General features: G+C 50.4%; 1 protein-coding gene across 1 annotated transcript; it reads left to right on the top strand.

Annotated features, from left to right (window-relative positions):
• Nucleotides 1-452: 452 nt before the first annotated feature.
• LOC309410745 (uncharacterized protein) lies at nt 453-27,354 on the top strand (the record flags this gene model as incomplete). The annotated part of the gene is given in 27 exon segments (XM_082007191.1): nt 453-551; nt 746-802; nt 1,529-1,611; nt 2,007-2,172; nt 2,904-3,010; nt 4,319-4,546; nt 5,139-5,235; nt 5,724-5,822; nt 6,128-6,289; nt 6,617-6,795; nt 7,234-7,416; nt 8,362-8,506; nt 8,789-8,935; nt 9,145-9,375; nt 11,269-11,462; nt 13,745-13,872; nt 14,078-14,247; nt 15,093-15,248; nt 15,704-16,005; nt 17,265-17,424; nt 18,200-18,517; nt 18,949-19,074; nt 19,331-19,451; nt 21,195-21,349; nt 23,127-25,661; nt 26,435-26,590; nt 27,013-27,354. Coding segments are annotated over 27 exon segments (6,726 nt in total). The 3' UTR covers nt 27,235-27,354.
• Nucleotides 27,355-27,818: the final 464 nt, after the last annotated feature.

Raw genomic sequence — 27,818 nt, forward strand, 5'->3', positions numbered from 1 at the left:
GAGGGAGCTTCCCCGTGCCGCCGCGGTGCCAGCCCCCCCGCCCCAGGGTGCCCACACGCCCCATCGCCGCCCCGGTGCCAGGGGCTGCCCGCAGCGCTCTGCGCGGCCGTTAACGGTCTCCGCGCAGAACGCGCCGGAGCAAACCGCTGCCTGGGCGGCCTCTCCCCCGCGGCAGCCCCGCAGCCCGGCGCGGCATCGTCAGCGAGGAGCGAGAAGGGAAGCGCTGCCACAGAGCGGCCCCGAGCGAGCCCGGCGCTCCCGGCCCCCGGCCCGGCTCCCGGTCGCGCCCGGCGGGCAGGGTGAGCCGCTCCGCCCGGCCCGGCAGGCGCCGGCCCGCGGCCCGGAGCCGCCTGAGCTCGGTCCGCCGGGGCCGGCCGCGGAGCGGCCCCCGCCGCGGGGCCCGTCAGGCGGCGGAGCCCCGCGGGCGGCGGGCCCGGCGGGCGAGCGGGGCCATGGCGGCGCGGAGCCAGGCCTCCCTGCGGCGCCGGCTGCAGAGCTCGCAGGAGGCGCGGCAGCGCCAAGCGGTGCTGGTGCGGCTGCTACAGGCGAAGGTGAGGAACGCGGGCGCCTGCCCGGCCCGTGTCGGGAGCTGCCCCGGGCCGCCACGGCTCCCTGTTGCCCGTGTGGGCAGCGCCGGGCAGGGCCCGGTGCTGGGGCTGTCGGGACCGGGAGAAAAGCCGGGGCGGGAGGAGCCGAGCCCCTCACAGGCTGCAGCCGCTCATGGCCACTGCGTGTGCCCATCCAGGTCCTGCAGTACCGGGCTCGGTGTCGAGAGCTGGAGCGGCGAGCGGGAGCAGCAGGGGTGAGTGTGCAGGTTGCGGACGAGAGGTCGCCTGCGTAGCATTCGTTGACGCAGACAGCACAAAGCTCCCCGAAGCCGGGGCAGAGGAAAACGAGGTTCTGCCACCTGAGGCTGGAAGGAAGCGCTGAACGGTTGCCCGTCGGTGGTTTGTCCGGTTGCCGCTCATAGAGCAGCCGGTAGGCGCAGAAATGCCCCTCCAGAAAAGCCTGTCAGGAAGGCTTTTAGCTGCGTGCAAGAGGGCTTTGCTGCTGGAGCAGCGTTTGTCCTAGGGCTCGGGAGAGGGCTGTGCTGCCTGGTACGCTACATGGCTGTCTCTGAAAAAGAGCCGCTAGGAACATGGCATGTTGGAAGGCGGGAATGCTGGCGTTCCACATGCAGAGCCGGCTCTGCGCTTTTCTTTCTGCTTCACGGCTAAAGTGAACCCAGGGAATGAAGGGCAGGAGAGTGGGAGAGCGTTCCTGGGGTTCGGGTCAAAGTGAGCGCTCGCGGTCATGAGCTGAGGATACCTCGCTGTGAGAGTGCAACAGTGGGAGACTGAGGAGAGCTGCTGCCGTTAGCTAGTAACGCCCTTCCCCTCCCTTCCTGTCCGTAGTCACAACACCGTTACGCCGGGAAGGAGCCCCGAGCTCCTGAGATGATAGCCAACAAAGGGAGGGGAAAGCGATGGGTGCTGACGGGAGCGAAGGGAACAGGAGAATTTGACTAAACATGTCCTTTCTCCTTCAGGGCTCCCTTGCAGGCAGGTGGGAAGCCGCCAAAGAGCACCCCCTGAAGAAAGCACTGCTTCAGTGGGAAGAGGAGCAGCAAAGGTACCAGGAAGGAGTGGTACTTGGTACCCTGGATGCTCGTGGAAGTGAGGGGAAACCTGTCAGTGCTACCTGGTCACCCCAGGGGAAGCGGCTGGGCAAGCTGCTTTGAAAGGAGAAAGGTCCACAGTCTGTTTTCCGTGGGGCAGTCCTAGGGGTGTGTGCTGAACAGCTCTGTTTTGGGTGGGGGGCTATTCCGGGCGACCTCCAAAGGACCCTTTCCAGCCTAAGCAAATGAGTTTGCCCTCACAGAGAGCTCTCAGTTAATGCTAGAAAGCACTTCTACTGCCTCTCGGTTTGACAACAAAGTCTGTGTGGAGGGAGCTGGGAAATGACGGGGATGCTGCTTGTGGATAGCAGTTGTTCAGAGGCCTCATTGCTGTTTCTCCCTTTCAAAGGTGTAAGAAGCTGGCCAAAGTGAACACTGTCCTGCGGGAGCACCTCGATAAAGCGAATGAGGTTAATTCAGCCCTCGGAGAAAATGTTGGAAAACTGACGGCGGATTGGATGAGGGCCCGGCAGGAGCTGGAATTGAGGGAGAGTGAATGGCGTGCTGAACGTGAGGTAAGGAGCGGCTACGGGAGCGTCACGGGCGATGCCAGGGTGGAATGCGAGTGCATTTTATTTGTGGCCTAGAGGCCTTGCTGTGGGAAGGTTGTGGCTTTGTTGAGGCTGTGTTGGTGTTGACGAGCAGAAGCCAGGGGTGTGAGATGGAGGAGTGTCAGCAAATTGTGGTGATGGAAGATGCCCACCTGCTGTGAGCATACTGCTCGGTCTTGGAGGCAAATGCTTGCTGTTGCTGGGCACTGCAGGGCAGTCACAGAGGACCGCTCGTCTTTTTAATAGTCCTGGAGTGTCCGTCTAGAGCAGTGGAGACCAGAGAGGACTGTGTGCTTTGAGGTTCAGAGGAGCCAGCAGAAGAACAAGGCAGGCCTCCCTTACCTCCCGTAACAGCCTGTTGGCAGGAAATCTGACGCGGGTCTCGGAGGGGCTTGTTTTTGTCTTCCTCCACCACGACCGCTGGACACCTCGGCAAGGCGAGAGGAGGAATCGTGATCAGTTTGCTTTGCTGCCGTCCACTCCTGCAGGAGGAGCGTGGACGTTCCCTTCTTGGCAGTCAGGTGGCAGGTCTGCTGAGGATGCTTCTGTGGTGGCTCCTGAGCCCTTGATGCCCCTGTTGCAGTGGTTGCTAAAGGAGACCTGGGGATGGTGGCTGTAGTCTCTCCTGTGTAGAGAGACTTGTGCAGTGGCAGCGAAGGCTGACTTGGCATTTCTTTTTGTCTTTGCACGTTCAGCTTTATGACAGCTACTTAAGGGGTGAACATAACCGTCTCCTCGGCCTGTGGTGCCAGGTGGTAACCTTCCGCCGCCATTTCCTGGCAATGAAGACTGCCACTGACCGGTGAGTAGAAGCTAAGGCTAGAGCTCTTGCAGAAGAGCTGTAGCTTCCCTTCACACCTGCTTTTTGAGCCTCGATGTTAACTTTAGTTGTGGCTGAAGCTCAGATTTCTCCTTTGGCAGTCTGAAGCAATGCCATTAAGCATGCTTTAGGCTATTTTCAGAACCGTTTTGTTCAATGCTGGTTTTCAGGTAACGCTGAGGGGCTTGGGCTATAGGCAATGCAGGGGCCCTAAACAGGTGACTTGACTATGGTGATGTTTGGGCATATTCACAGAGACACAGGTGTGTGTGGACACATTGGAAGAGACTCACCAGCGCTATGCATGCCGCACGTAGAGCAGTCCCTTCTGATGAAAGAATGATGAAAATCTGCCTTAAATCTCACTGAGTTTCTTTTCCCGCTGCTCCCAATGGAGAGATCATTCATGGATATATTTTTTTTTTTCTTCTGAATTCCAGCTTACATTTATTCTGGTCGCTTTGTATGTGCTTAGTCCTGTACCAGCATTGCTGAGAGAAAGAATATCTTCTCTACCCTGTTTCTGCATTTATCCAATTAATTTTGCTTAGTCCAATACCTCTTTTTGTGATTGTTTTCTTGTATTTGGGCTCTCTGAAGTTCCTTTCTTACAGTTGCCTTCTACACAAACAAATGTAGCATAGCCGTAATAGTACCTTCTTCTGGTGTCAGCATGCAGTTTATTTCCAACTCTGGGTTATTGTCAGCCATTTACCTTCTTTGGCGATAAGCCATCCTTAGTGTGTGGAGTGTGCCTGACTTACTATTCAATTCTTGTGATATTTGTGCTTTTTTTGTTACAACATTTTAAGCTTATTCTTACAGCACCTTGCTGGAATGTTTATTCTGTAGATATTGTTGTGAGCCTCTTAGCAGTCCAAGGGTTGATAATAATAGCCCGCTTAAGGCTGATCCCCTAGGTAGGTATAGAAGCTGGGGACCTTGGTAAAATGCCTTACATCTGTTGATGATAACTAGAGGATATTAATAAGAGAGAGCAGGAGCAACAGTTAATAAGAGTAATGAGAGGCTCATGAAGACTTCTGGCTGTGCCCTCCATTTCTTCCTCTCTCTGAGGAGAAAACAGGCTCATTTCTCAACCGTCCCTAGACTTGTTGCTCACCTGTCAACATGTGTCCTGGTCCCAAAGTGTCAGATGAATGATTCGTCCGCAACGAAGATGTCATCTTTCCTGCCAGCTTTTACTGTTGCGCAATTACGTGCTTCAGAGGTGAGTCGGCTGCTAAAGATGGTGGCGTGAACATGAGCTCTTTCTTTATTCTTCTTCAGAGATTTGTCTGAGCTGAAGGCAGAGCAAATGAGGGTTTCTGGATCTATACTTGTAAACTGCTCCCATCTAAAATCCGTCGTACAGCTCCGGCAGCCCATCACGCTGGGTAGAGCTGTCCTCAAGGATCGGGCAGAGCAGCAAGCGGGACAGGAGATAAACCAGGAGACTCAGGAAGTGATGAGCTTACAAGTCAAGGGGGACCTGGAGAAGAAGGAGCTTCAAGACAGGTGAAGGTGTTTTAAATGTGGCTGTTGCCAGCGTGATCTTTTGTGGCTGCTGCTTGGATTGCTAGCTGGGCTGTGCTCACGTTTAAAACACAGCCATTCTGCACAGCCTTGTTTCTGTCCCTCGTCAAAGTACTGCCTTCCGCAGAAAGGACAGAAAAAACGGTCTGAGTGACAGCAGCTCTTCTGAGTAAGCCCGGACTGGAAAAGAGATTGCGTCTTTCAGTGCTTTTGCCGTTAAGTGGTTCTTGGTGAGCGGTTGAGACCAGTATAAAGAGAGCTCTGTCTCTCGTACAGCCCTTTTGCTAGCCAGGGCTGTGCTAAAGGGAGTTGGGAGGCATTTGCCCAGGGCCATCATAAGCAGTGTAGCACCTGTGTACTGACAAGTCCTTGCAAGGCTGAGTGCAGAAGGCCTCTTTGGGGCAAGAAGTGCTGTTTTGCAACATTGAGCATATGAACCTGTAGAGATGAATGCTGCCCTTGCTGTATTTTCTGGGTTGAACTTTCTCTGCTATGCTTCTGGGAGCTGCTGAGCTCTTTAACAGGCGATGGTGTGCAATGCTTCTGGAATGGCACGTGGACCTTCTGTTCTCAGGGTGATGGAACTCTCGGCCTTGCTTGTACAGTCTCAGAAACAGAATGAGGAGAAGGAGACGACCATGAGGACACTTCACGACACCGTGGAGATTCTAGTATGTTTTCCCTTTATCTGGGAGGTGGCGCAGCGTTTGCTCTCCAGGCTCAGCACAAAGAGGTGTAGCTTCCTCAAGAGAAAGAGTGGCAAAGGTGCTAACTGTCTGGGAACGTCAGGCACATGGCCCAATATTCCTCGTGCGTTGGGCCCATGTGGAGTCAGTCCAGGTGCAGGCAGTGGCAGGGGGGCTGGAGACAGTTCAGGTGTCTTCCTCAGGGGGGTTGCAGCGGTGCTATTGTGCCTGTGGCTTTCAGTCTCTAGGGATGAGAGTTCCTTGGAATGGACAGCTTGACAGCAGTCTGTAGAAACTAGCTGTTGGTCTTTCTCCTCTTAGTTTTTGCAAAGAAGAAATTGAATAGATGTGGGAGGGAATATACTGGAGTCACTAGGGCTGAGGCTTATCGGCATGGCAGTGCTACTGAGGATGGGAATGCTACAGAGGGGAGCAGCTCTCCCCTGCCCACCCTTGCCTTATTCTGTTCCCAGGAAGGAAGTCGATTAGAGAAAGAATATGAAGCTTCATTGACTAGAAGTGTCAAAGAAGAGAATCTTTCCCTCCAGAAGCTGATAAAAGATATAATGGAGGTGAGTACAGAGTTCAGAGACTCATAGAACCATGGAATAGTCTGGGTTGGAAGGGGCCTTTAAAGATCACCTAGTCCAACCCCCCGGCAGTGAGCAGGGGCATCTTTAACTGGATCAGGTTGCTCAGGAGTTGGGACCACAATCGCGGAGCACTTGTGGCCACAGGGACAAAACTGCTTTGTTGACTGAAGAAATGAGAGAATTGAGTTTTGAATGACTCTAGGGTGAAGTGGGGGGAAAAGGAGAAATAGATAAAGGAAGCCCAATAGAATGAGAAAGAGTAACGGCTTGATGCGGGCTTTCAGGTGGTGTTAGATGACAGTGACAGTACGGTCAGCATTACCTGCCCTGAGAGTTCCCAGCATGCAGAGCCTAGCAACATCCTCTCTTGTCTGAGCCCCCTTGATGCAGAGCGTGCCTTTGTATTGGTTCAGGAAGCACTGGCAAGGAGGCGAGGAGCAACACAGGTGAGAATTTCTGCTTGTCTTCCCTGCTGGCTCAGCTGCTAATGCCATGCTTAGCTTGACAGCTTTCCATTTACTTTGCCAGTTGAGCCAGTTCCTTTCTAGCCTGCCCACTCTTGCTATTGAGTATTGCTACCTTGAGTATTACCTTGGCAGTCTCGCCAGCTCTGTGTTCTACTTCTTTTCTCTCCTTGATCTCCACCCCCTCGTGACAGCTTTTGCCTTCAGGCGAGCTGTCTCTCTGCTTGCTGCTTCCACTCCAGCTACCTGGAGCCATCTTCCCTGCTCCTTATGGCTTTTTTGTGCTCTTTCCCTGCCCATTCCTTGCAGGCCGTAAGAGAAGAGCTTTCTGCCAGGCAGGACTCTCTCAATTTCCTGCAGCAGCAGCACAGACAGCAGGAAGAGAAGTGCAGGAAGCTGCAGCAAAGGCTTGAGCAACTGGAGGAGGAATGCAAGGCGTCCAGCAGCCACCGGCAGCACCTCCAGGCTCTGGTAGAAGCCCTCCAAAGGTGAGTGTTTCCTCCTCCTCCTGCGCTCTAGAGGCAATCTGCTTCCAGTGCTGGGAGTCCGGAGGATTTATGGGCAAAGAACTCGCCTGCCCTGCCACGCTTGGCACTTTGTCATCCTCCTGTCACTGCTTTTCATGCTCTACTGTGCATCGTAAGGCTGTCTTGGAGATTCCGAGCGTTGTTGGACTACAAGAGGCCTCCCTCTCGACATGCTGCTTCTCTGAATTGTGTTCTTTGGGTGCCCTTCCTAGCCACTGCTGCTCACTGAATGAAGGCAAAAGCCTGCCTTCCTTTCTCCTTCCCTCCTCGGTTACCTGGCAAGGGGAAGAGCAAGGTCTTCCTTACCGTGCTCCCCACAACTCCATCCTGGCGTGATGAAAATGGGACCTGTGACTCTTCAGGCCTCTGTGTTCTTCTAAGTGAGCCTTGTCTCTGCAGTGACTGTGCAAACCTTGAGCAAACCAGGGAAGAGCTACAGCAACAGCTTGAAGTAACGGAGCAAGAAGCCTCGCGTCTGCGTCAAAGTAACTCTGAACTGCAGTTGAAGGGAGATTCAGCCCAGAGGGAAAAGGTGGAGCAGCAACAGGCGATGGAGAGAGCACGTTGTGACCAGGAGCTCCTGTGAGCGTTAAAGCTTTCTCTGGGCAGGGGTGGGCATTGCTGGACTTGAGGAGGCCCACCGTAAAAGAATGAATTTTGCATGCTCCTCGTTTGTAGCACAGAAGGGTGATGGGACTGCGTGGGCAGGTCTGGCTACCTACTGACACACAGCATAGCTGCCTCCTTGTACTTTCTTTATGACCCTTTAAAAAAAGTCATTCCAAACCTGGCCAGAGTAGTTGCTGACAGGCATAAGCTGAAACAAGAGAGGCTCAGACTGGATTCAAGGAGAACAAAAAATTTGAACCATGAAGGCGATCATGCAGCAGAACAGGTAGCTCAGGGAGGCCATCCAGATGCCATCCCTTGAAATTTGGGAGACCCGAGTGGAGAGAGCCTCGAGCAACCTGGGCTGATCCCATAGCTGACCCCAGGTGCTTTGAGTTGAAGATTGGGCTAGAGGCCTCCTGGGGTCCCTGCCAGCCTGAACCATCCTGTGATCCTATGATTATTGGACTGGAAATTCATACACATCTCCTCCCCAAACAGATTGCAGGCTCTTCCTTCATCTCACTGCTGAAGGCAAGAGCAATTGTGGGAATATGAATCTGGACTTAGAAAGTCTGTCTTGCCCAAAGACGAACTTTGGAAAGTCTCGTATCCAATGTGTGGAAAAGGAGAGAGAGAACTAACAGGCAGGAAGCGGTTGAGAGTACCTGAACCTTTTGGAAACGTTCTGTGATTTCTGGAAGCTTGTTTTACTTTCTCAGTGACAAGTGTTTCACCTACATCAATGACAAAGAGTGAGGCAGCTCTAGTCAGGGAATTCCAGTATTTGTTAGGTGCAAATAGGAAGCTGTTGGAAGTCATTCAAACTGCCATATCTGGGACACAGGATGTGCTCTTGGTTTTGGAAATGAGCATATTTTTACATTAACCACTTGTTTGCCTTTCCCCTTCTCCTAGACTGAAGGACTTAGCTGCACTTGAAGGCAAACATTCATTATTACAGAGTGAGCTGGCAGTCGCGAGAGAGGCACTGGAGGAATCGCACCTTCAGAGGGATCTGCTGAAGCAAGAGAAACACGAGCTTACGGTGGCACTGGAGAAGGTATGGTCACCATCTTGCTAGGCAGCGCTTGTGGGAGAGGGAGTTGTGATAACAAGACCACCGCAGATGCTGCTTCTGGCAGTAGAGAACAGGGACAACGTTGTTCTCCATCTTGGAAAATGGTGATCAGAGCACCCAGGCTCTTTGGGGTAGTTAGTCCCCACGTGCTTATTGGGAGCGCTGAACTGGGAGTATGTCAGAAACGCACGGCGGTGTGGACTTGCTGCTTGAAGTCGGGGATTTTCCTGCTTTTATTGTCATGTTGTTCTTTTGTCTCTTCAGGCTGAGCAGTTGGTAGCAGAGTTGACCGGGGCTCACAGTGAGCTGAGTGCTGAAAATGCTGATCTGCATGTTGCAACAGCAACCATGAGCAGCATCAATGAAGCTCTCGCACTGGATAAAGTGCAGCTGAACAAACTTGTGCTGCAGGTGAGCAGCGCTGCCAAAGAGCTTGTGAGGTGTTTGTCTCCAGCTGCTGCTGCTGCTTCTGAGACTTCTTGCCTTCCGACCGTACGGCTGACTGAATATGGACATGTTGTTCCTCTTCCTGTGCATGCCAAAGCTTCTTCATAGTAAACTCTGTATTTTATTTATACATAAAACTGTATTTTGTTTCCTCTCTGCTTCTGTGATTGTAGCTGGAGCAAGAGAATGAAGTTCTGTCAGGTAGAGTGGCCGACATGGCGAGAGCAAAGATGTCTGACCAGGAGAAGCTGAGCCTGTGTAAAAGAGCAAATGACGAGCTCTGCGCAGAGAAAGCCCACCTGGAGCAGCTGCTGCAGGAAGCAGAGGAGCAACAGGAGAGGCTGCAGGCAGAGCTGAGGTGGCTGGCAGAGGAGAAGGAAGAAACCCAAGAGAAACTCAGTCAGGTGAGACCAAAAACCTGGTGCTTCTGGGTGGGCATTGGGCTGCTTGGCTCAGTGAAGCTGCATCCGTTGGATTCTGCAGTGGTTTTGTCCAGGAGACACATGGCAGTGCTGGAGGTCATGCTTTTACTGTCATGTTTACTTCTTCTTGGAAACGTCTTGATGGCTTGCAGAGCTTTTGATAAGCTGCAAAGAGACGATTGCATTGTCCATGAATCTGAGTGGGGCTACTACTCTCACATGTGGCCAAAGCAGCAAACTGTGTAGCTCTGAGTCCTTTTTCTGAGGTGAAAAGCAGGGCTGCATGTTCCTATTTATGTTTTTCATTGAGAAGTCTGCAACTTTCAAAACTCCATTTGTCTGAGCCTAGAGAGCGGGACAAAGCTGCAAGTCAGTGCCTGCTGTCATGTATTGCTAAGAGTGGCAGTGACATCCTGAAATTGTTGAAATGGTATTGTAAGACATACATGCAACTTTGTGGCTGGAAAGCTGCCTAGGGGAAAAGGACCTGGGGGTGCTGGTCGACAGCCAGCTGCGTATCGTCTGGCAGCGTGCCCAGGTGGCCAAGAAGGCCAACAGCATCCTGGCTTGTGTCAGAAACAGGTCCTGCCCAGCAGGACTAGGGCAGGCAGTGATCGTGCCCCTGTGCTTGGCAGTGGTGAGGCCCCACCTCAACTACTGTGTTCAGTTTTATGCCCCTTGCTCCAAGAAAGACACTGAGGTGCTGGAGCGTGTCCAGAGAAGGGCAACGAAGCTGGTGAGGGGTCTGGAGCACAAGTCTGATGAGGAGCAGCTGAGGGAACTGGGGATGTTTAGCCTGGAGAAGAGAAGGCTGAGGGGAGACCTTATCACTCTCTACAAGTACCTGAACGGGGGTTGTAGCGAGGTGGGTGTCAGTCTTGGCCATTATTAGGTGTGCGGTGGGACTCGATGATCTTAAAGGTCTTTCCCAACCGAAATGATTCTGTGATTCTATGGATTGTTAGAGTCTCTTTAGGCGTTGAGGAAGAAGAGGAGAAAGAGGTGATCACACAAGACTCTTCAGTCAGGACTAACTGATTTTGGTAGCCTGGAAGAAGAGCTTGGGAGAATCATGTCCCTGGAGGAGACTAGGGAGTTTGTCATCACGGAAATGTCAGTGTCACAATGTATGATCTTGGGTATTATGGGATAGCTTTGAGAGAATTGTTTGTTTCTGACGGTCTGTTCTCTGTTAGATAGCCTTAGTTTTGGAGTATGTGGTATGTTTGGCAAATACCCAGCAGCGGTGTTAGACTGAAGAAAAAAGCCCAAAAATTGTGGTTAATCTTCAAGCTGGAATACCAGCAAGGTATATTAGACAACTTGTTTGTGTAAGACAAGTAAACAGTGTTCTTGACATGAGCTACTGTGCCAACAGAGTCTACCATCTCTTTGGCCACATCAGCCAGACTTTAGACACCAAAGTAGGTGACACTTTGAGTATTTTCTTTTTCTAGAAGGTGAAACCATGTGTATTTTCACTTTCTCCCATGAGCAAAGATGCTTTTGCTCAAACCTTCCTGAAAATTTCCAGCACTACAATAGATCCTGGTAGAATGTCAGTTTGCAAGGTGGCAGTTCTGGAAAATGCAGAATTTGTGCATGAAAACACGTAGTGTGGGATACGTACGTTTGTCGTGAAGGAGCTGTGTGGTCCCCGGCACGCCAGCAGGGCCTTACGCATCTCTTCCAAGTTAACGGTGCCAGTGCCTTTTGGCAGCCCAGGGTATGAGCGCGGTATACAGCAGATGCTGTTAAGCTTTCAGCCCACGGTACAGGAGCTCTTTCTGCGGTAGCTGGTTCACCAGTGGCACTGGCTGGCTCTGCACAGAACTCCAGAGAAAGGGCTCTAACTGTATTTTGTCCCGCTTTCAGGTTTACCATCAGCAAGAGTTGGCAAGCAGTGGTCTGGAGCAGTTGCGCCAGGAGTCCTGTCGCCAAGGGCACGCGCTGGCCGAGGCATCCAAAGAGAAGGAATTGCTGGTGCATGAGAAGGCCGCCCTAGAGGTGCGACTGGCAGCCATGGAGCGGGACAACCAAGGCCTTTCAGAGCAGTTGGCGGAAACCAGGTAAAGGCAGGGAGGAGAGCCTAGGCAGGACGTTATTTAATGTCTGTAATTATAAAGGTAATCATTACACGAGGTTTTATTGCATCTTGCGTGCTTTTCAGATGTTTTCACCTTCCATGCACAGAAAATGGAAGACTCTCGAGCCAAAAGAAAAAAGAGTCTACCATGATTTGAGTGTTATTTTCTGACAGCTAAAGCTCCCCTGAGCCTTGGGCTCATGTTTCTGCCCCCTTGCACTTCACACAGGTGTGAAGTCCAAAGCAAGCCAACTTGGCTCTGCGTTGAGTAGCAATTAAACCATGCAGACATTTACTGAAACCTGAAGTTTCTCTCTAGTTTTGGTTTCTTGTTCTGTGCCTTTGAACATAGATCTTCCCTTAATAAGTAGCTTGGCATGGGATCTTCAGAATTCAAGGCTGTTGCGTACGGACATTGTGAGGAGGACACTGCCATTTAGGGTGAAGCTAGAGGCTGAAAATCTTGAGGGCCTTCTGTTTCTAAGCTAACTCCTGTCAAGTATGGTGCAGGACCTAGAGCTGGTTACAGCAGCAGCAGAGAAACCTCTTTTGAATTCTCACCAGTCTTTGGGGATTGTTGCCCATCACTGATGCCTGGGTCCTGGGCTCCTTACCACCTGCTGTTCAGAGACAGACGTTGTGGAAAAGTTATACAGGGAAGGAACAAGCTTCTGTGCTTCTGCTGTATCGGGTTTCTGAGATCACATGTGACAAGTTCTGCTTTTCCCTTCCACAAAGAAAAAGAGAAAAAGACTTGAGATGTTTGTCCTCCTCTTAGGTGTTTTTTAGAAGACTCCTGAACTTGCAGATCTGTACATTTGGTATTTGAGATTGATTGTCGTACTTCTTGACTTCTACACTTTACCACTCCAGAGTATGTTGTTAGCAAAGCTGATAAACGCCATTTTGACTCAGTGTGTTTCTTGAGAGCTGCTGCTTCTTTGGAGCTCCAGCTTCTCTTATTTGATCCAACTGAATTATGTTTGGTCAATTATTGGGCTGTTATTAAATTATTAAATGTTCAGCTCCTTTTTTTTTTTTTTTTCCGCCAAAGAGATAAATGCTATTTTTAAAAAGAGATCAGTTAGTTATGAAGAACCTTTGGCAATAGATAATGAAAAATCAGCAACTGTTCTTGCCAGATGCTGTTCTCAAGAGCCTTTTGTTGTCACATCTTTCTGTTTTAGAGCCTGAGTTCTATTTATCCATGAAATGGGGCACATTTACTCTGGACTGCCCGAGATCGGCGTAATCAGAAATCTGTGCTTGTTCTCCTTCTTGGAGATCGATCCTCCGTTGTCCATCAAAGCAGTGAAATCCTCCCATTGAGGGTTTTACTGTTGTACCACTCGGGTGCCCCGTTGCCCTGAAGGACGTTACCCTGATGGCATCCCTGTACTAGTGAGGCGGTGCTGTGTATTGGAGGACGCTGGCACGCAGGGCGCTGTGTGAGGTCAGGGAGGTAACTGCAGCTCCTGGTTCCAGAATCCTGTGTATCTATGCACCAGCTGGTTGAAGCCTCTGGAGTAACAGTTTGCCTCTGCAGTACTACAGCTTCCTGTCTAAGGAGTGACAAGTCATTTGGGCTACTGCCTACTTAGTTAGCAACGTGGAAATAAAGGTAGCAAGTTTTTCTCTTGACCTTCCCAGCGTTTAAACGGAAGGATACCTGTCTCTCCTTTCAGATCGTTCTTGTTCAGATAAAATCTAGTTCTGATTTCTTACAAATGCTGCTACCAGCATGAGATTTTACTATATCACCTGATGTATTTCTTTGGCCCCTTTTAAATATAGGGAGTCTGGAAAACTACCTACCTATACCTATGCTATGAACAGCACTAAAAAGTCACGAGTCAGACAGGGTAATACTCTTCTGTTTTCTGTGCTGCTGCAGAGCAACCTGGAAGTGCTGATGAGATTAAGGGCTGCGAGCAGAGGCTGGGCTTTTGCTTGCCGGCACAGACGTTGTGGGCACAGCTACCCGCGTGTCCTAGATCAGACAACAGCAATTTAAGATTTGTCTACTGAGATCAAACTTGGCTGGGCTTTTTGCGTTACGCTAGGTCGTAAGGAAAGCCCGGGCATTCCCTCGGAGGGGCCTGCATTGCTCTTGCAACGGTAGAAATGTGATGTCTGTATAGAAGTTTCCATGCAAGCCATTTACCATCCTCAGGTGTAGGGACCTTGAACGACTTCCTACTGGAATAAGTCTGTGTGGATGTCAGGAGCAAGAAGCTCCTTTCTCTCCGTATTCACAACTTGCAGGTCTGTGAAGGAGACCCTGGTATCCAGCCTGTTTGAGGCTCAGCAGCACTTATTTCAGCTGGAGATCAGCAGGAGTCAGCTTGAAATCCAACTTCACGCAGTCAAGCAAGCCAAGGAGGTGATACAAGGTGAGAGCCTCATGTGCCTTGTTTCTGGTGGTGCCCTGCCCTAGGGAAGGTGGTATAAAAATGGCTCTGTGTCCGCAGTGCTTCTGAGGAGTGAAGGAGCTGGAGGCAGATCCCTCCTAGACCGAAATTCAAATGGCGTAAGGTCAGTAAAGTCAGAAGCGCTGCTTGTGTAGACTCTGAATCTTGCTGTTTGCCGTGTTTGCAGGGGAAGTGCAGTGCCTTCGATATGAGCTGGAAGCAGAGCGATCTCTCATGAAGCAGGAACGGGAAAACATGGCGCAGCAGCTCTTGCGGACAGAACAGCAGTGTGACAGTACCCTCCAGCTTCGGGAGGCTGATCATGAAGCGGAAATAAACAAGCTCCTGCAAGACCTGGTAGGAAACAATATGCTTCTGAATTCTTGACGCAAGCCTTGTGGGCTGGCTTCAGGAGAAGAACAGCCTGAGCATGTGAAAGGGCAGCAATCATCTGTCACAGGCCACACGTTGCTAGGCCAGGCAGCAGAGCCAATGGCTCGCACTTGAAGGCCCGTGAAGACCCACGGGGCTATGGTGGGAGAGTATATGCAGCCACAGGTTCTGTGTGGGCGTAAGACGAGTTCAACAGAAGATTGGGTGGTCTCCACCCAAAGCGTGGCAGCTTACGGAACAGGCCCCTGGTTCCTGGTACTTCAGTTCGTGGCCTGTGTTGTGACTAGGGCATCAGGGTACTGGTCTCTTTCTCACCCTGCAGTCCACCTGCACCTTGTCATTGATGAAAAGGCAGGTGAGCTTTGAAAATAGAGACTCTGAGAATAGAGAGAAATCATGAGAAGAGAGGTGCTAGGAAACAGGCAGCCATCAAAGAGGGGAAGGAGACATCCCCTTTTCTTTGTGGTTGGACTCAATGGTCTTAAAGGTGTTTTCCAACCTAAATGATTCTATGGTTCTTCTCTGTGCTGAGCCTCCCTTTAAGTTCCTTGATGGGACATGATTTATGGATGGCAGAGAGCCACTGCTGTGCACTGTTGAGGTGGGGGTTTGTGGGAGGGATGAAGCTTTGCTTTTTTTTTGCGGAGCTTGTCTGGGAGTTCATCTTGAAGCCTTTTCCTCCACTCCTCAGGCAAGCAGAAGCAGAGCGGGGCAGAAAAGCAGAAAGAAGTGGCTGAGTGAATGTGATTCTGAGACAGGAAGAGGAGAGAGGTGACCCTGATGGCACGTCCCAGTAACTTGCTCTCCATTTGTGTTTACAGAACATCACAGAAAAGCTGCAAGCAGAGCTGGACAAAACTCGGAGAGAGATCAAGGCAGTGGAGAAGAGGCACAATGAGGAAATCCAAACCACCAAAGAGGAAATTAATACTGTTCTGCAGGAGAGGGATGCTCTACGAAACCAGGTGACTGGAACAGCAATAGATGACTCCAGTCATCAAACAGGTGGTCTCTCCCCTTCTTGCCTTTCCATTGCAGAGCAGCAGGCTGATGGGGTAGTCCCTCCGACTGCCACCTTACTGTGGTCTCCATCTCAGCTGGTCTGAAGGAGACTTACTGGTCAGCTGAATTGCAGCTGCTGCCCTGGACAGATGGGTTAGTCCCTCTGCCTGTTTGCCAGCGATCATCAGAATGGATTTCTGCTGGCCAGTTACTGCTAGCCATGTTTCGTGAGGTGGTTTTTCAGATGAACGTGGTGACCCACGTGGATTTTTCAACAAGTCGGCTGTATCCACTGTGAATCTAGTACTGTCGTGACAGGGTGAAATTTAAAGTTGTTCTGTCCCTTTCCTCACAGTGTGTGATATGTCTGGCAGTGACAAGCTGTAGTCTTTGACTGCTTTGTTCTGTTTTGCTTGAGGTGGAAGAGTTGACGTCTCAGTTAGCAGCCTCCAAAGAGTCCCAGCAAGTGATTGGCCGCAAAGCTCAGCAAGATCTGAGTGAGGCACAGGAACTGTCAAGGCAGAAGGTGCTGGAGGTTGTGCACCTCCAGAAGATCCTGGAGGAGAAGAGGAGTCAATGGGAGGAGGCAGAACATCAGAATGAGGAGCTGCAAGCGTGTCTGCAGTCCTTGCAGGAGGAAAGGAGTCGATGGGAAGAAGCGGAGCACTGCAACAGAGAATTTCAGGCTTTGCTGAAGGTCCTTGAGAGTGAAAAAGCCAGGTAAACAAAAGCCAGTGAGAGTCTCCCTTCTGTTTGATGGCTTGATGCCATTTCCAGATCTTTGCATATACAAGCGGCTCTGGCAGCATTTCCTAAAAAGCAGACTTCTGAACTACCCATGCAGAGATGTTTCATTCTCTTGATGCTGTGTTTCATTTTCTTCTAATCCTTCAGTTACTGTTTTTCTGAAGACGGTGGCTTTTGGAGTAGTCCTTTCCTTCAAAGGCGGTGTTCTTTTGTTAGGTCGGCACATTAATACTGATAAACGAGACTTTCAGGGGGTTCAAACCTGAAATGCACCGAAGGAGGCAGGTGGAGCTGCAGTACAGTGAGCTGGATTGATCCATCAGCTCCTCCTCGGGTCCAGTAAACTTGAAGCATTTGGGATCTGTATCGGTCTTCCAGCCCGATACCTCTGGTTGGGAGAAGCCATCTTAAAACCATGGTTTTGAACTAAGCCAGATTCCCCTCTGAGACACCCAAGAAAGAAGAATGTTTCTGATTGCCATCTGTTTCCTCGCTCCTCAGAAAATCCCCACAGGTGTCTGGAGAGGCTCGAGCAGGGTCCCTGCCAGCCTCAGCAGCTGCAGATAGGACTGACTGTCCAAGGAGTGCACGAAAGAAGAGAAAGGGTAGGCAGGCTACTTCCCCTGGTAAAGTCCTGCCAGTCTTCAGCACATGTCTTCCCTGAAGAAGAGAAATAAAAGGCAGTGCAGTCTTGCTTCCCCTGCGAGGGATCCTGCGTCTTCTAGACGGATCTGAGCATTTCCTCCAAGCCTCCATTACCACGGCTGGTGTCAGCCGTCATTTCTCTAGCTGAAAGTGATATGGGTGCTGGCAAAACTCCCCAAAGATCACCTTGCTGTCAGTTGCTGCTCTTCCTATCAGGACATACAAGCTAGGGGGAGAAAATGTCTCTGCATTATTGACAAAACGTCTCCCTTGGCATCTCATTAGTCAGAAGAAAAACTTTCCTCTTCCCTGATGTCTTCATTTCAGGACTTGGTTGTGTTTCTATTCACATTCCCATCTCCAGAAAGATCGGGTATGTAGGCAGTAATTCCCCTTTCTTCTGTGGAAGCAAGCGTAGTGGGCACATGCTTGGGTGTGGCTGCCAACCTGCCTTAGGACTGAAGCAGCAGCCCGGATGTTTAGACAAACCTCAGCAGACAAAGCACTTTTCCCCTTGGTGGTGGAAGTCCTAAGAGTTTATTAAACGTTATGCCACGTAGTAATGAGTTGCATGCTTTGTCTGGCAGGCTGACCTTGTCTCTGGAAGAGAAGGAACTGAGCCTCAGAACCCTGGAAGAAAACAACCTTGCCCAGCAAAACGAGGTGTCTCAGCTTCTTTCTGCTGTTCACCAGGCCCAGAAGCTGCATTCAGACCACAGAAGGGAAATACAAGAGCTCAACAACCAGGTGAGCTAGGCACTAGCATCTTCTTCTCCGGGGACATAGAATCCCACCTTCAGGTTGTAGGCCCCAGCTTGTTTCCCCTCCCAACAACATACACACCTGCTGTACTCTGCCCAGGGACTTTGCACATGGAGGTCAAGGCTGGATCTGCGATGTTCTGCCTGTGCTTTCCCCTATTCTCTCATGGTTCACGGCATTAAATCTCTGAGGAGAAACGGAAGGCTCCTTTGGAGCTTCTCAGTACCTCTGTTACAAACGTCGTCCCCAGATGGCGTTTCTGCCTTCGACGGGCACTGAGCAGTCTGGTGAAACAGAAGTGGTTATGGCAGTCTGTGGAAGTCACTTCCATCTCAGCCGGTTCCTCGGGCATTTTGGAGATGCCCCATGAAGGATGCTGATTGTCTCCCTTTCACTTCTACTCCTGAGCATCCCTGGCAGCCCCTCTCTCCATGTGGGGATGCTTGATCTGCCACCTCACCTGCCAGCCACCCGCTCTCACACTCACCCCGCCCACAGAGCTTCGTTTCTGAGGTTGGAAAGCACGAAAGCCTGACAGTTTGATCGTTCCTTTGGGGATGGGGAAACCGCCTTCGGGCCCCTCAGCCTCCGGATACCTGTTTCTAGCTTATTTTGCTCAGTTTGAATCCTTGGCTTTGTGCCTTCTGTTTCCAGTGGTTGATTTGCTTGAGGTGATTTCTCCTTCATTGCTTCCTCTAGTTCCCGCTCCGCTGCCTCAGGAGCAGCGGTGTCCCTGAGGCTCTGTGCGTCTGTGTTCTAGATACAGTCACTGCAGGCGGTAGTGCTGGAGAAGGAGGCTGACCTGGCAGCTCAAGAGAAGCAGCTGCTGCAGGATCTGGAGGAGTCCCGAGCCGGCGAACGTTGCCTGAGGGAGACTCTGCGCACGCTGGAGGCTGAGACGTCTGAACTGCGCTTGAGGCTTCGTAGCACAGAGAACAGAGCAGAGGCATTGGCCGCGGAGCGTCAGCAGGCTGACAGCGCCCGCTGTGAAGCGCGATCCCAGCTGGAGCAACTGCACTTGGTTCTCCACCACACGATCTGTGACAGCAGAGACTTGGTCGCTTGGAGCTCAGGCAAGTGTGGCAGACTGGCTGAGCAAGTCCATAGAGCACGTACAGGAGAGCAGATGGAGGGAGGGGTGGTTCGCTGTAATCCCGATGTGGTAGCCTCATCCTTTCCGCTTCGGCTGCCTCAAGCCTCGGGAAGTCTTGAAAGCCTGTCATCGCTGCAGAGAGGCAAGTCCATGTTTGTACATGGAGAAATGACCAGCATGAAAACGAAAGAGGGCCCAAGTCATGCCAAGTCAGAGGGCACGTGCCTTCTTCCTTGGGGCAGCGCTGGCTTTAGTGGTCGTCCAAATAACGCTAGCCTGTGACACACGTCTTGCTGTAATGTGAGCTCTCGGACGACGTCAAAGGCACCGCCACCTTCTCCTGTGTAGAAAGGTGGCCTTGTTGGTTGGAGGCCCTTCAGTTAAAGCTTGAAACAGAATGGCTTCTTTCTTCAGAACAGGGACATGTGTGGGGCCAAACTGTTTCTCAGGCCAGGGACCCCCCTGCAGAGCTGACAGTGGACAGAGTGGCAGCAGCCCTACAAGACCTGCGTCAGCACCTGAAGCAGACTCAGCAAGATCTGGTAACGTATGTCTGGTGCAGCCAGAGATCCCGTCCCTCGGCGGGACAGAACCAACGAGCAGAGTGCCCAAGCCAGAATGGGGGTAAATTCTTGTAGGGCAGGTTGGCTTGCTGCCGTGGGGAGTAAGGAGAATGATGATAACAGCTACCATTACTGTCCAACACCCCCTCCTGCCTTGGCTACTTCTGCCTTAGCGTTTGCACCTCTTTGTCTCCTGCCAGCAGTGAGGTGATGCTTCTCTTCTCTCCTCTTCCAGAATGATGCGAGGAAGAAGATAGAGGACTTGGAGCTGGAGCTGAGCAAGAGGCAAGCTGAGAGGGACCATTTCAGCGCCCACAATCAAGAGCTGCAGAAACAGTTGGCTCAAAGCCAGGAAGGTACAGCTTCTCCTTTCCAACCCACTGACCCCGTCCTGTCTCACCAGCGGGGTTCTCTGATACCAGGCGGAGGGAAAGTGCAGTGCCCAGAGATGGGAAAAGGAGTAAAACAACAAGCAAGAGACTTCTCGGTAGAACTACTAGTGGAAGCTTTTGAGAGAGAAGGATCCAGTGGCTGGCAGTGCATCTCACTGTGCTACCGGTGACACATGTGCAGAGGTGGTGCCTTCGGGTCACGGGTCACTGCTAGGTAGGGGTAGCTTGATGCCTCACAGCATCCGTCTCCATATGCTCTGTAACAGCACCAACCTGCAAAAAGGCTTGTCTTTAGTGACTTCCTTTTCCTCTTACGTGGCAGATTCACCGAGCGTTAGTTCAGTGTTAAGTTCCTGCGTTATTGCATCCTTTCTTCCGCTGCTTTTCCTCGTTCCCCGGTGCCTTGTGCTTCTGCATCCTTCTTACCTGTTTTCTTGCTGATACTGATTTGGTGTCTGAGCTTAGAGCCATAGCAAACACAGGTTCTGACTTCCCTAGCCACTTCTTACTTACGCCTTTGCTAACGTGTTCACGTTGGGTTTATCTACAAACTGTTTTTCACATGTAGCTAGTCACCTCTTCCTCTAATCTGCAGGCCATCCCAGAGCCTCCAGGGCTATTGGCCTCTCTACATCATAGCTGGACAGGCATCCCTGCTCCTTCCTCTGTCATTGTTTTCCCACTCTCCCCATCAGAAAAGCTTTTTCATCTCATCGCCTTGTTTTCCGTGTCTCAGACTGCAGGAACAGGGAAGGGTGGGCATTGCTCATTGCCTCTGCCACAGGCTGTCGCCTGCTCATGTCCTGCCTTTACGTGCTCAGCATTTCTTCATGTTCCCGCTCTGAGATGGCACTGCTGGTCATTTTTCAGACTCTTTACAGGAGAGATCGTCTCAGGCCTTAGATCATCCCTTTTTCTGGAACAGCCGTAGTTTTACCACATGTGTTACATATGATAAGAGCTTCTGTACTTTAAATTCTGCCATTGGATGGATCCTGCTTGGCCCACGCCTCAGTTCTTTTCCTCTTTAGTTCCTGTCTATCAGTTTGGTCTATTGGCTTAGTTTTAGCTCCTGTCTATCTGTAGTCCTCCTTGCTTCAGGTCTCGGTCCTGGTGTGATGCTCAGTTGTTCTGGCCTTGCTGTTGTCCTAGTATCACTGGGATACTTCCTTTCTTCTTTTTTCTGCCCATGCACAACGTACTGCCCAGCGTCCTTTTGGACAAGTAGCAAAGTGCATCTTCAAGCACAACACTGACATCTGTTCTTTTCTCTAACGTCTCTTAAGTCTTCCTGGTCAATTAGCTGTGTTATAGTCAGTCTTTGCTTTTGCTGCTGCTTCCTTTTCCTTTCGCGCACTAGATCTGGCTCTCACCTGCTGTCTGTGTCCTTGCTTTGTGGACGTTGGTTCAACCTGCTTCTGACACTGTGGGTGATGTGCTGCCATGCCCTTAGCCCCGGCCTTTCAACAAGCAGAAGAGCAAACACATTTTCATATTCTTCTGAACCTTGCCACATTCCATTCTTCTTTTTTTTCTCTGCCTGGAAGTTTCCTGTACTCATGTCTACTTTGAAAGCCCGTGTGGGCTTAGTCCTGGAAAACACAGACAGGCAGAGAAAAAATGATGTTTTCTCGATGGGGTGCAAATCAGGGTTTGGTTTTGCTTCGCTTTTCACCTTCTCCTTCTCCTTCCCCTTTGCTGCTGCAGAGACACAGATGGCAGAACGCAAGAAGAACTCTCTACAAGCTGCCTTGCAGGAAGAGGCCACTGCTCTAAAGGAGGAGGCTGTGACTCTGCATCAAGAGGTGGCATCTTTGGCAAGGAAACTGGAGAGCACCGAGAAGCAAAGGAAGGATGTCCTGGTGAGGCTGGCAGATGCCGTGAAGCGCCATTCCTTACACTTTTTTTTTGCCTTCTGTTACTAATTCTGAGGAGCAACTTTTTCTGTTGGAGAGCTGATTTTGGGTGGTGGTGTACAGGTTCAGTCCAGATGTGAGAAGATGCAGAGTAGTTTCCCTCATTTTCCCCTTCCTTCCACTCCTCCTTCCTTGTTTCCCAGGCTTTTGCTTTCCTGCCAGGCCGTGTAGCTGCATTAGCAGGGTCATCGCCTTGGGTAAGAGAAGACAGTCCAGAAAGGAGAGATTGCTAGGATGACCAATGTCACAGACTATGTGGAGAGACCACAGACCACTACAAGAGCAGAAGAATACTGCTTAGACCAGTGGTGTTTTTTCTGGTTTAACATTTCCAGTTGCGTTCTTGTGAATAAGTAGGAAAAGATGCCATAGTCATAGAAAACTCAGTTATGATTTGGGGTGTTTATTTTCCTCAGTTCTGAAGATTTCTACGCTTGAAGCTTAAGTCAAGGTAATTTCCAAACTTGTTGCTTACCTTGCTTACTTACTTACCTTGCATGGTTTGGCAATTATTGGTGTCCAAATCCATATGTAGATTTCTCAATGTCTGGATCAGGAAAACAGGGGGAGAAGACAAAGCTGGATAATAACAGAAAGTTGTTCAACATTGCCCGTCTGAGCACAGACAGCGGGGAGAAAACAGAGGCATTTGGGAAATGAAAGTGCTGATCCAGCTAAATATGCATGTCTGCAAGGGGAAAACTAGTCCTGATTTCAGCCACAGAAACGCAGAGTGATAGACTGTGATCTGACCATTACTCTTTCAAGAGAGGACAGTGGGGTTCTAGAGGATGGTACCATGAAAATTCTGCACAGTAGAAGTCCAAAACCAAAAAAAAAGGTGAATGAGGTATTCTCTCTTCCCATCCTAATAGAGAGAACTTCATCATGCCACTGCCTAAATGATGCTTAGTCTGGACTTCAAATCCTGGCTGCAGTTCTGGCAGCTCCTGCCCAGAAGAACACACTAGAGCCAGAAGAGCTTCCGAGAGGGGCAAAAAGAAAGATGGGGCTGGCTGAAGAAGCTGGGCAAGACGCAACCTAAAGAGTGGTGCAGGAAAGGGCTCCACCGTCCTGAGAGGCAGGGAGAGAGGGGGCAGCGGTCGTTCACTCTCTTCTCCGGGAGATGAACAAGAGCCACCTGATGAAGGTAGTGAGAGCCTCTGCTGCAGGCAGAGGACAGGAGGTGGTGTACTTACAGCAGAGCAGACCTGTTGAACGCCTTGGCAAAGGGTGCTGCAAATACAGCAGGTCTGCATGGCCTCAGGAGGAGGCTGCGAAAGTTCTCACAAGCTGGAACAGTGCTGGGCTTGGGGAGGTATCATGTCAGTCTACCCCACCCTGAGGCTTTCTTCCCAGTGTATGCGCTTATAGGCAGGAGAGTAGCTCAGACATTTGAGCCAGTGCAGCTGTTCTTACATGACCAATATTTTCCCACTTCTCCATTTCACAATGACTCCAAAAATCAGCTGTGGACAGAGTTTGGTAAACACAGTGCACTTCCCAAATCTTCGTTGAGAGACAGCAGAACATTTACATCGAGCAGGGAAACCAACTGAATAGCTGCTAATTTCTAGTAAAAGCTCAAACTTCAGTGCTTGACTGCCACTGGAGCTGGAGTTCAACTCTTGTAGGAAAAACAAACGTCTAGATATATTTTAGACCTATATATATTTTTCTGTATATATATATGAAAATAGATATTTTCCTCCCTGTTTTGCAGCATGAACGGGAGAGGCTTCAAGCAGTTGGAGAAAAACTGGTATGGAAGATAAAACTTCCTCAGGAATCAGTCACAGGCTCTGAAACCCAAGCAAATACAGCAAGAGATGATATGAATCACTCCCGGGAACATGAACTCCAAACTACATTGTCTATCTTAAAAATTGAAAATGAGGACCTGAGAATGCGGTGGGAGAAAATCCAGATGCTACAGAAAGACGCAGCAGAGGTGAAAGCTTTGCAGGATACTCTCACTCACATGACTGCCCTCCTGTCAGAGAGGGAGGGAGAATTGAAGTTATACCAGGAACAGATGAGAATGCTGGAAAAGCAGAAAGAAATGCATAAAACTGCTCTTGATCAGGTTATTAAGGACATAGCAGAGGAAAAAGAGAAGACAGAATCCCAGCAAGAACACATACAGGAGCTGGAGAAGCAGCATGAAAAACAAAGGACTGCTGTCAGCAAGATGAGCCAAGAGCTGGAGGAGAGAGACCGGAAGATCAGATCCCAGCAAGAAAAGATACAGGAGCTGGAGAAGCAGCTGGAATTGCAGAGGGCTGCTGTCAGCAAGATGAGCAAAGAGCTGGAGGGGAGAGACCAGGAGATCAGATCCCAGGAGGGGAAAATAATGATTCTAGAGCAACGCGGTACATCACAAGTGAGAAATCTGCTTGCGGATCTTGATCATATGAAAGGAAACTTGAAGGAGAAAAACTTAGAGCTTATGTCTCTGACTCAGCAGATGCAGGAACTGGAAAAGGAGAGAGAACAGGTAAAATCTCTGCACGCAAGCCTTGAACACCTGAAGGCACTTCTGAAGGACAGAGAGAGTGAGTGTGATTCTCAAAGGGATCAGTTAAGTCTCTTGCAGCGGTACAAGGAACAGCAAGAGGGACACCTGCAAGAGCTTCGTGGTAAAGTAGAGAAGATGACAGTTTCTTTATCTGAAAAAGAGCGAGAGCTTGAGTCACAACAAAAGCAAATCCAGGAAGCTGAAGAAGTCATGGGAATGCAGTTAAGGACTGTCCGTGACCAACTGGAGCAGACCTCAGCAACCTTAAAAGAAAAGGACAGACTCCTAGACATGCACAAGCAGCAAACAAGGAGCTATGAGGAAAAAACAGAAGAACAGATTAATATCTTACACAGAGACTTAGAATACACTAAGGCAATACTGAAAGACAAGGATTTAATGATTGAGTCTCAGAGGGAAGTGATTGAGGCCTTCCAAAAACAAGAACAAGACTCTGAACAGCAGAAGGAAATTCTGCAGCATCTTCAAGTGGCACTACAAGAGCAAGGACAAGAAATCTTATGCCTTAGAAAGCAATGTGAGGCACGCAAGGAAAAGGAGGAAAAGCATGCAGCTGAGCAAAACACATCTCAAACACATCTTCAAGCACCAAAACTGACTCTGAAAGACAGCGAAAAAAAGATAGAGGTTCTGGAGGAGACTATCTCCAGGCTTCAACAGCAAAAGGAGGAGGCAGTGCTGCAGACTAAAGCCATCCTGCACAAACTAGAACGTGCTGAATCGTTTCTAGAAGCTAGAGATCAAGAGATAGTGTCTTTGCAAGAGCATGTCCGGGCCCTTCAGGAGCAGAAGGAGTTGGAAGGCAAGCAGGCCAAGAGTCTAGAGCAGGATCTAGACAAAATGAGCCAAATAGTGAAGAAGAACCATTTGGAGTTCCTCAGGCAGACAGAGCAAATGAACATGTTGCAGCTTCATGAAGAAAGCGTGAAAGAAGCACTAGCATCCTGCCAGAAGCAAGTGAATCTGCTTGAGGAAGTGGTGAGGAAGAGAGATGAAGACAATGCAACTCTTCTGCAAAAACTGGAGCTCCAAGAAGAAGACCTGGAGGCCTTGCAGAATCTCCAGCTTAGGCGAACCAAGAAGAACGAAGAGCTTAGACAGCACGGAGAGCAAGAGAAGCTCCTGGAAGAAGGCTTGCCTGAGAGGGAAGGAGAGACCAAGGCTCAAGGTGAGCTACAAGAGTTAGAAGAGGAAATAAGAGGTCTTCGGGAAGATCTCCAGCACGTTCAGCAGACTCTGACAAAGAAGGATGAAGAGATCAAGCGCCAGAGAGACAGAGTCAGGTATTTAGAGAAGACTCTGACAGGGAGAGAACGAGAGCTTAGGAGGCAGAGTGAACTCCTGAAAAAACTGGCATCAGCTTTGCGATGGAACGGTGAAGGGGAGACCCTACAGAAACAAATCCAGAAACTCCAGAAATGGGAGGAAGAGGAAGGCGAGAAGAGGAAAGTTCTCCAGGAGAGAGACCATCTCCTGAAAAGGCAGAAGGAGCTAAGCCGACAACTGGAAGATGAGAGGAGAGCAAAGGGGGAAGAATTGGAGCGTGTGGTTGCTATTTTGAAGCAGACTGAAAGCGGAGAAATCGAATGGAAAGAGAAGGCACAAGCACTGACTCTTGCCCTCACCAAGAGTGAAATGGCCAATGGGACTCTGAGGCAAGAAGTAGCCATCCTGCAGAGTATGGTTTCGGAGAGGGACAAGGACCGGTTTCATCTTCAGGTAGGCACTGTGATTGATCATCAGTCACCTAAAATGTCTAGAAGGGATTCTAAAGATGTTTCCCATAAAAACATGGGAATATATGTTTCCCATAAAGATATGACCTGCTTGGCCAAAGAAACCAGGATTGCAGCCAGCAGGCTTGCCTGTCTGTGTAGCTGCGGCCAGAGACCGTTCACATGCTCGAATGTGTTCTGTTGAGTCCAGAAGTACTCAAAGAACTACAGAGCTTGCTGTGAAAACTCAGTCAAGTCCAAAGGTTGGGGGTGGGTAATTCCCATCTCCTGTCTAGGCAAGTTTAGCCGGCGTGTCATGGTTAGGATTGGGCATGGAAAGGAAAGGGCACAGCGGACCAAACTAATGCGCTAAACTTGGTAGAATTTTATAGCGATGTCTGAACAGCAGCTACACTGCCGGTGCTTAGAGGATGCTTTCAGAGGTGCAGATTTCTGAGGTGCAGCTTTTCCACTGTATTAAATAGAATGGAATTTGTAGCGTTGCCTGATCAGGGTAAAAGCTTCACTGCACACTCAGGATGTCCGTGTGCCACAGTCCAAAAAGCACGAAGGCAAATTTGTGCGCATTTCTCCAAGTTGATGTGGAGGAGGGCCCCTAGGAAGAACGTGTGTTGTTTTGGCCTGTGGACCAGGAGGAGAAGAAGGGACTTGGCACTGTCCATTCCCGAGTCCGCTCACTCTCCCTGGCGTGTTGATCCTGGCCCTCCTAACCTTTATGTGGCACCAGCTCCCATAATCTCCTCTCTGGACACCCAGCAGGCTGTTGCAGAAGGGGAGCAGCTACCGTGGCTCTCAGAGAAGGGACTCCTGTTGCAGCGGCTGGAATGTCTGCAGCGAGCAGTTGCGAGGCTGGCACATGAGAAGACGGAGCTGCAGCAGTTCAATGCTGAGCTCAGGAGGACTCTTGAGCAGGTAAAACAGGCTTTCGCCGCCTCTGCAAAGCCTCGCGGTCCTCTGGAGCACAACACATTTGCACAGGCAGCGCTTTGGAGTCCTCTGCTTGTTTCCTTCCCTCTCCCACTTCCCCCTGTGGACACACACTTTTGTACTTTCCCTCTCTTCTGGCACCCCATTGCCCTCACAAATGCACATTCACTCCGGTACCACCCTTCTCGCCCACACACCCGTTTGACTCTCGTGTGTGTCAGGAACTGTTTCCTCTTGCTCTTTCTCTTTGCACAGTCTACATCGAGCACCTTCTGCCCGTAACGTTCTCTGGTGCAATGAACAGTCTCTGAGCAGACATCTTCTTGCCATGGCGTGATGTCCAGAGGTCCTTTTGCTCCTTGTTCGGTGGCAGGTTTCTGTGACCCTTTCTCCTCTGCAACGTGCAGGTGGAACGTGAACGGAGGAGACTGAAGAGAGTTTATGGTGGTCGGTTGCTGCCAGATGCCCGTGGATTTTCTCTCTCGGAGTCTGACCAGCACAAGATGCCTGCTTCTAGGGAGGTGAGGACAGAATCTGACTTGGTGGGAGGAGGCTGTGGCCACAAGGAGGAACAATGGCAACTCCCAGTGGCAGCAGCCCCCCAGTACAGACCTAATAACGGAAGTTGAATATATTCAACCGTGCCCCGACCAAACTGGAGACTAAAAAGAAACGCTTGCATTTTCTTCACAGGAGGAGTCTCCTGCTCGCTGCAGTCGATTATCTGAGCTACAGAACCAGGTGAGGAGTAGGAGAGCTCTCGCCAAAAACCACTGTGGCTGTCCTGATGGGCACAGCTTTGCATTGTGCTTCAGGCCGAGTTTTGTCTGGCTGTCAGGAAGGGACCACCCCAGGCACTGTCAGTTAGACACATCTGTTGGCCCTGGCCAAACAACATCATTCACCTAGGTCTAGTCTCTGACTCGCCTCAAGGTCAGGCAGGGTCGGAGGAAAGTCAGAAAACTGGAACTTGCCTGAAAATAGAGAATATTCCATGGATGTTCCCCTTGAGTCTTACTCATCTTGTTGACTGCTTCCATTTTCCCTTGACTCCGTTAACAGTGGAGCTTGCATCGTGTCAGATCTGCAGGGACCTGAGGGAGTGCCAGCACTTGTAGCCTTCAGGCGATTGTTGGTCTCATACTGCTGTGCCGTGCTAATCGTGTCTTGTGGTTTAGCCCCAGCCAGCAATTAAGCAGCACGCAGTTGATCG

This window comes from Phaethon aethereus, assembly GCF_964289735.1.
Source record: "Phaethon aethereus genome assembly, chromosome: 16".
NCBI classification, from domain to species: domain Eukaryota; kingdom Metazoa; phylum Chordata; class Aves; order Phaethontiformes; family Phaethontidae; genus Phaethon; species Phaethon aethereus.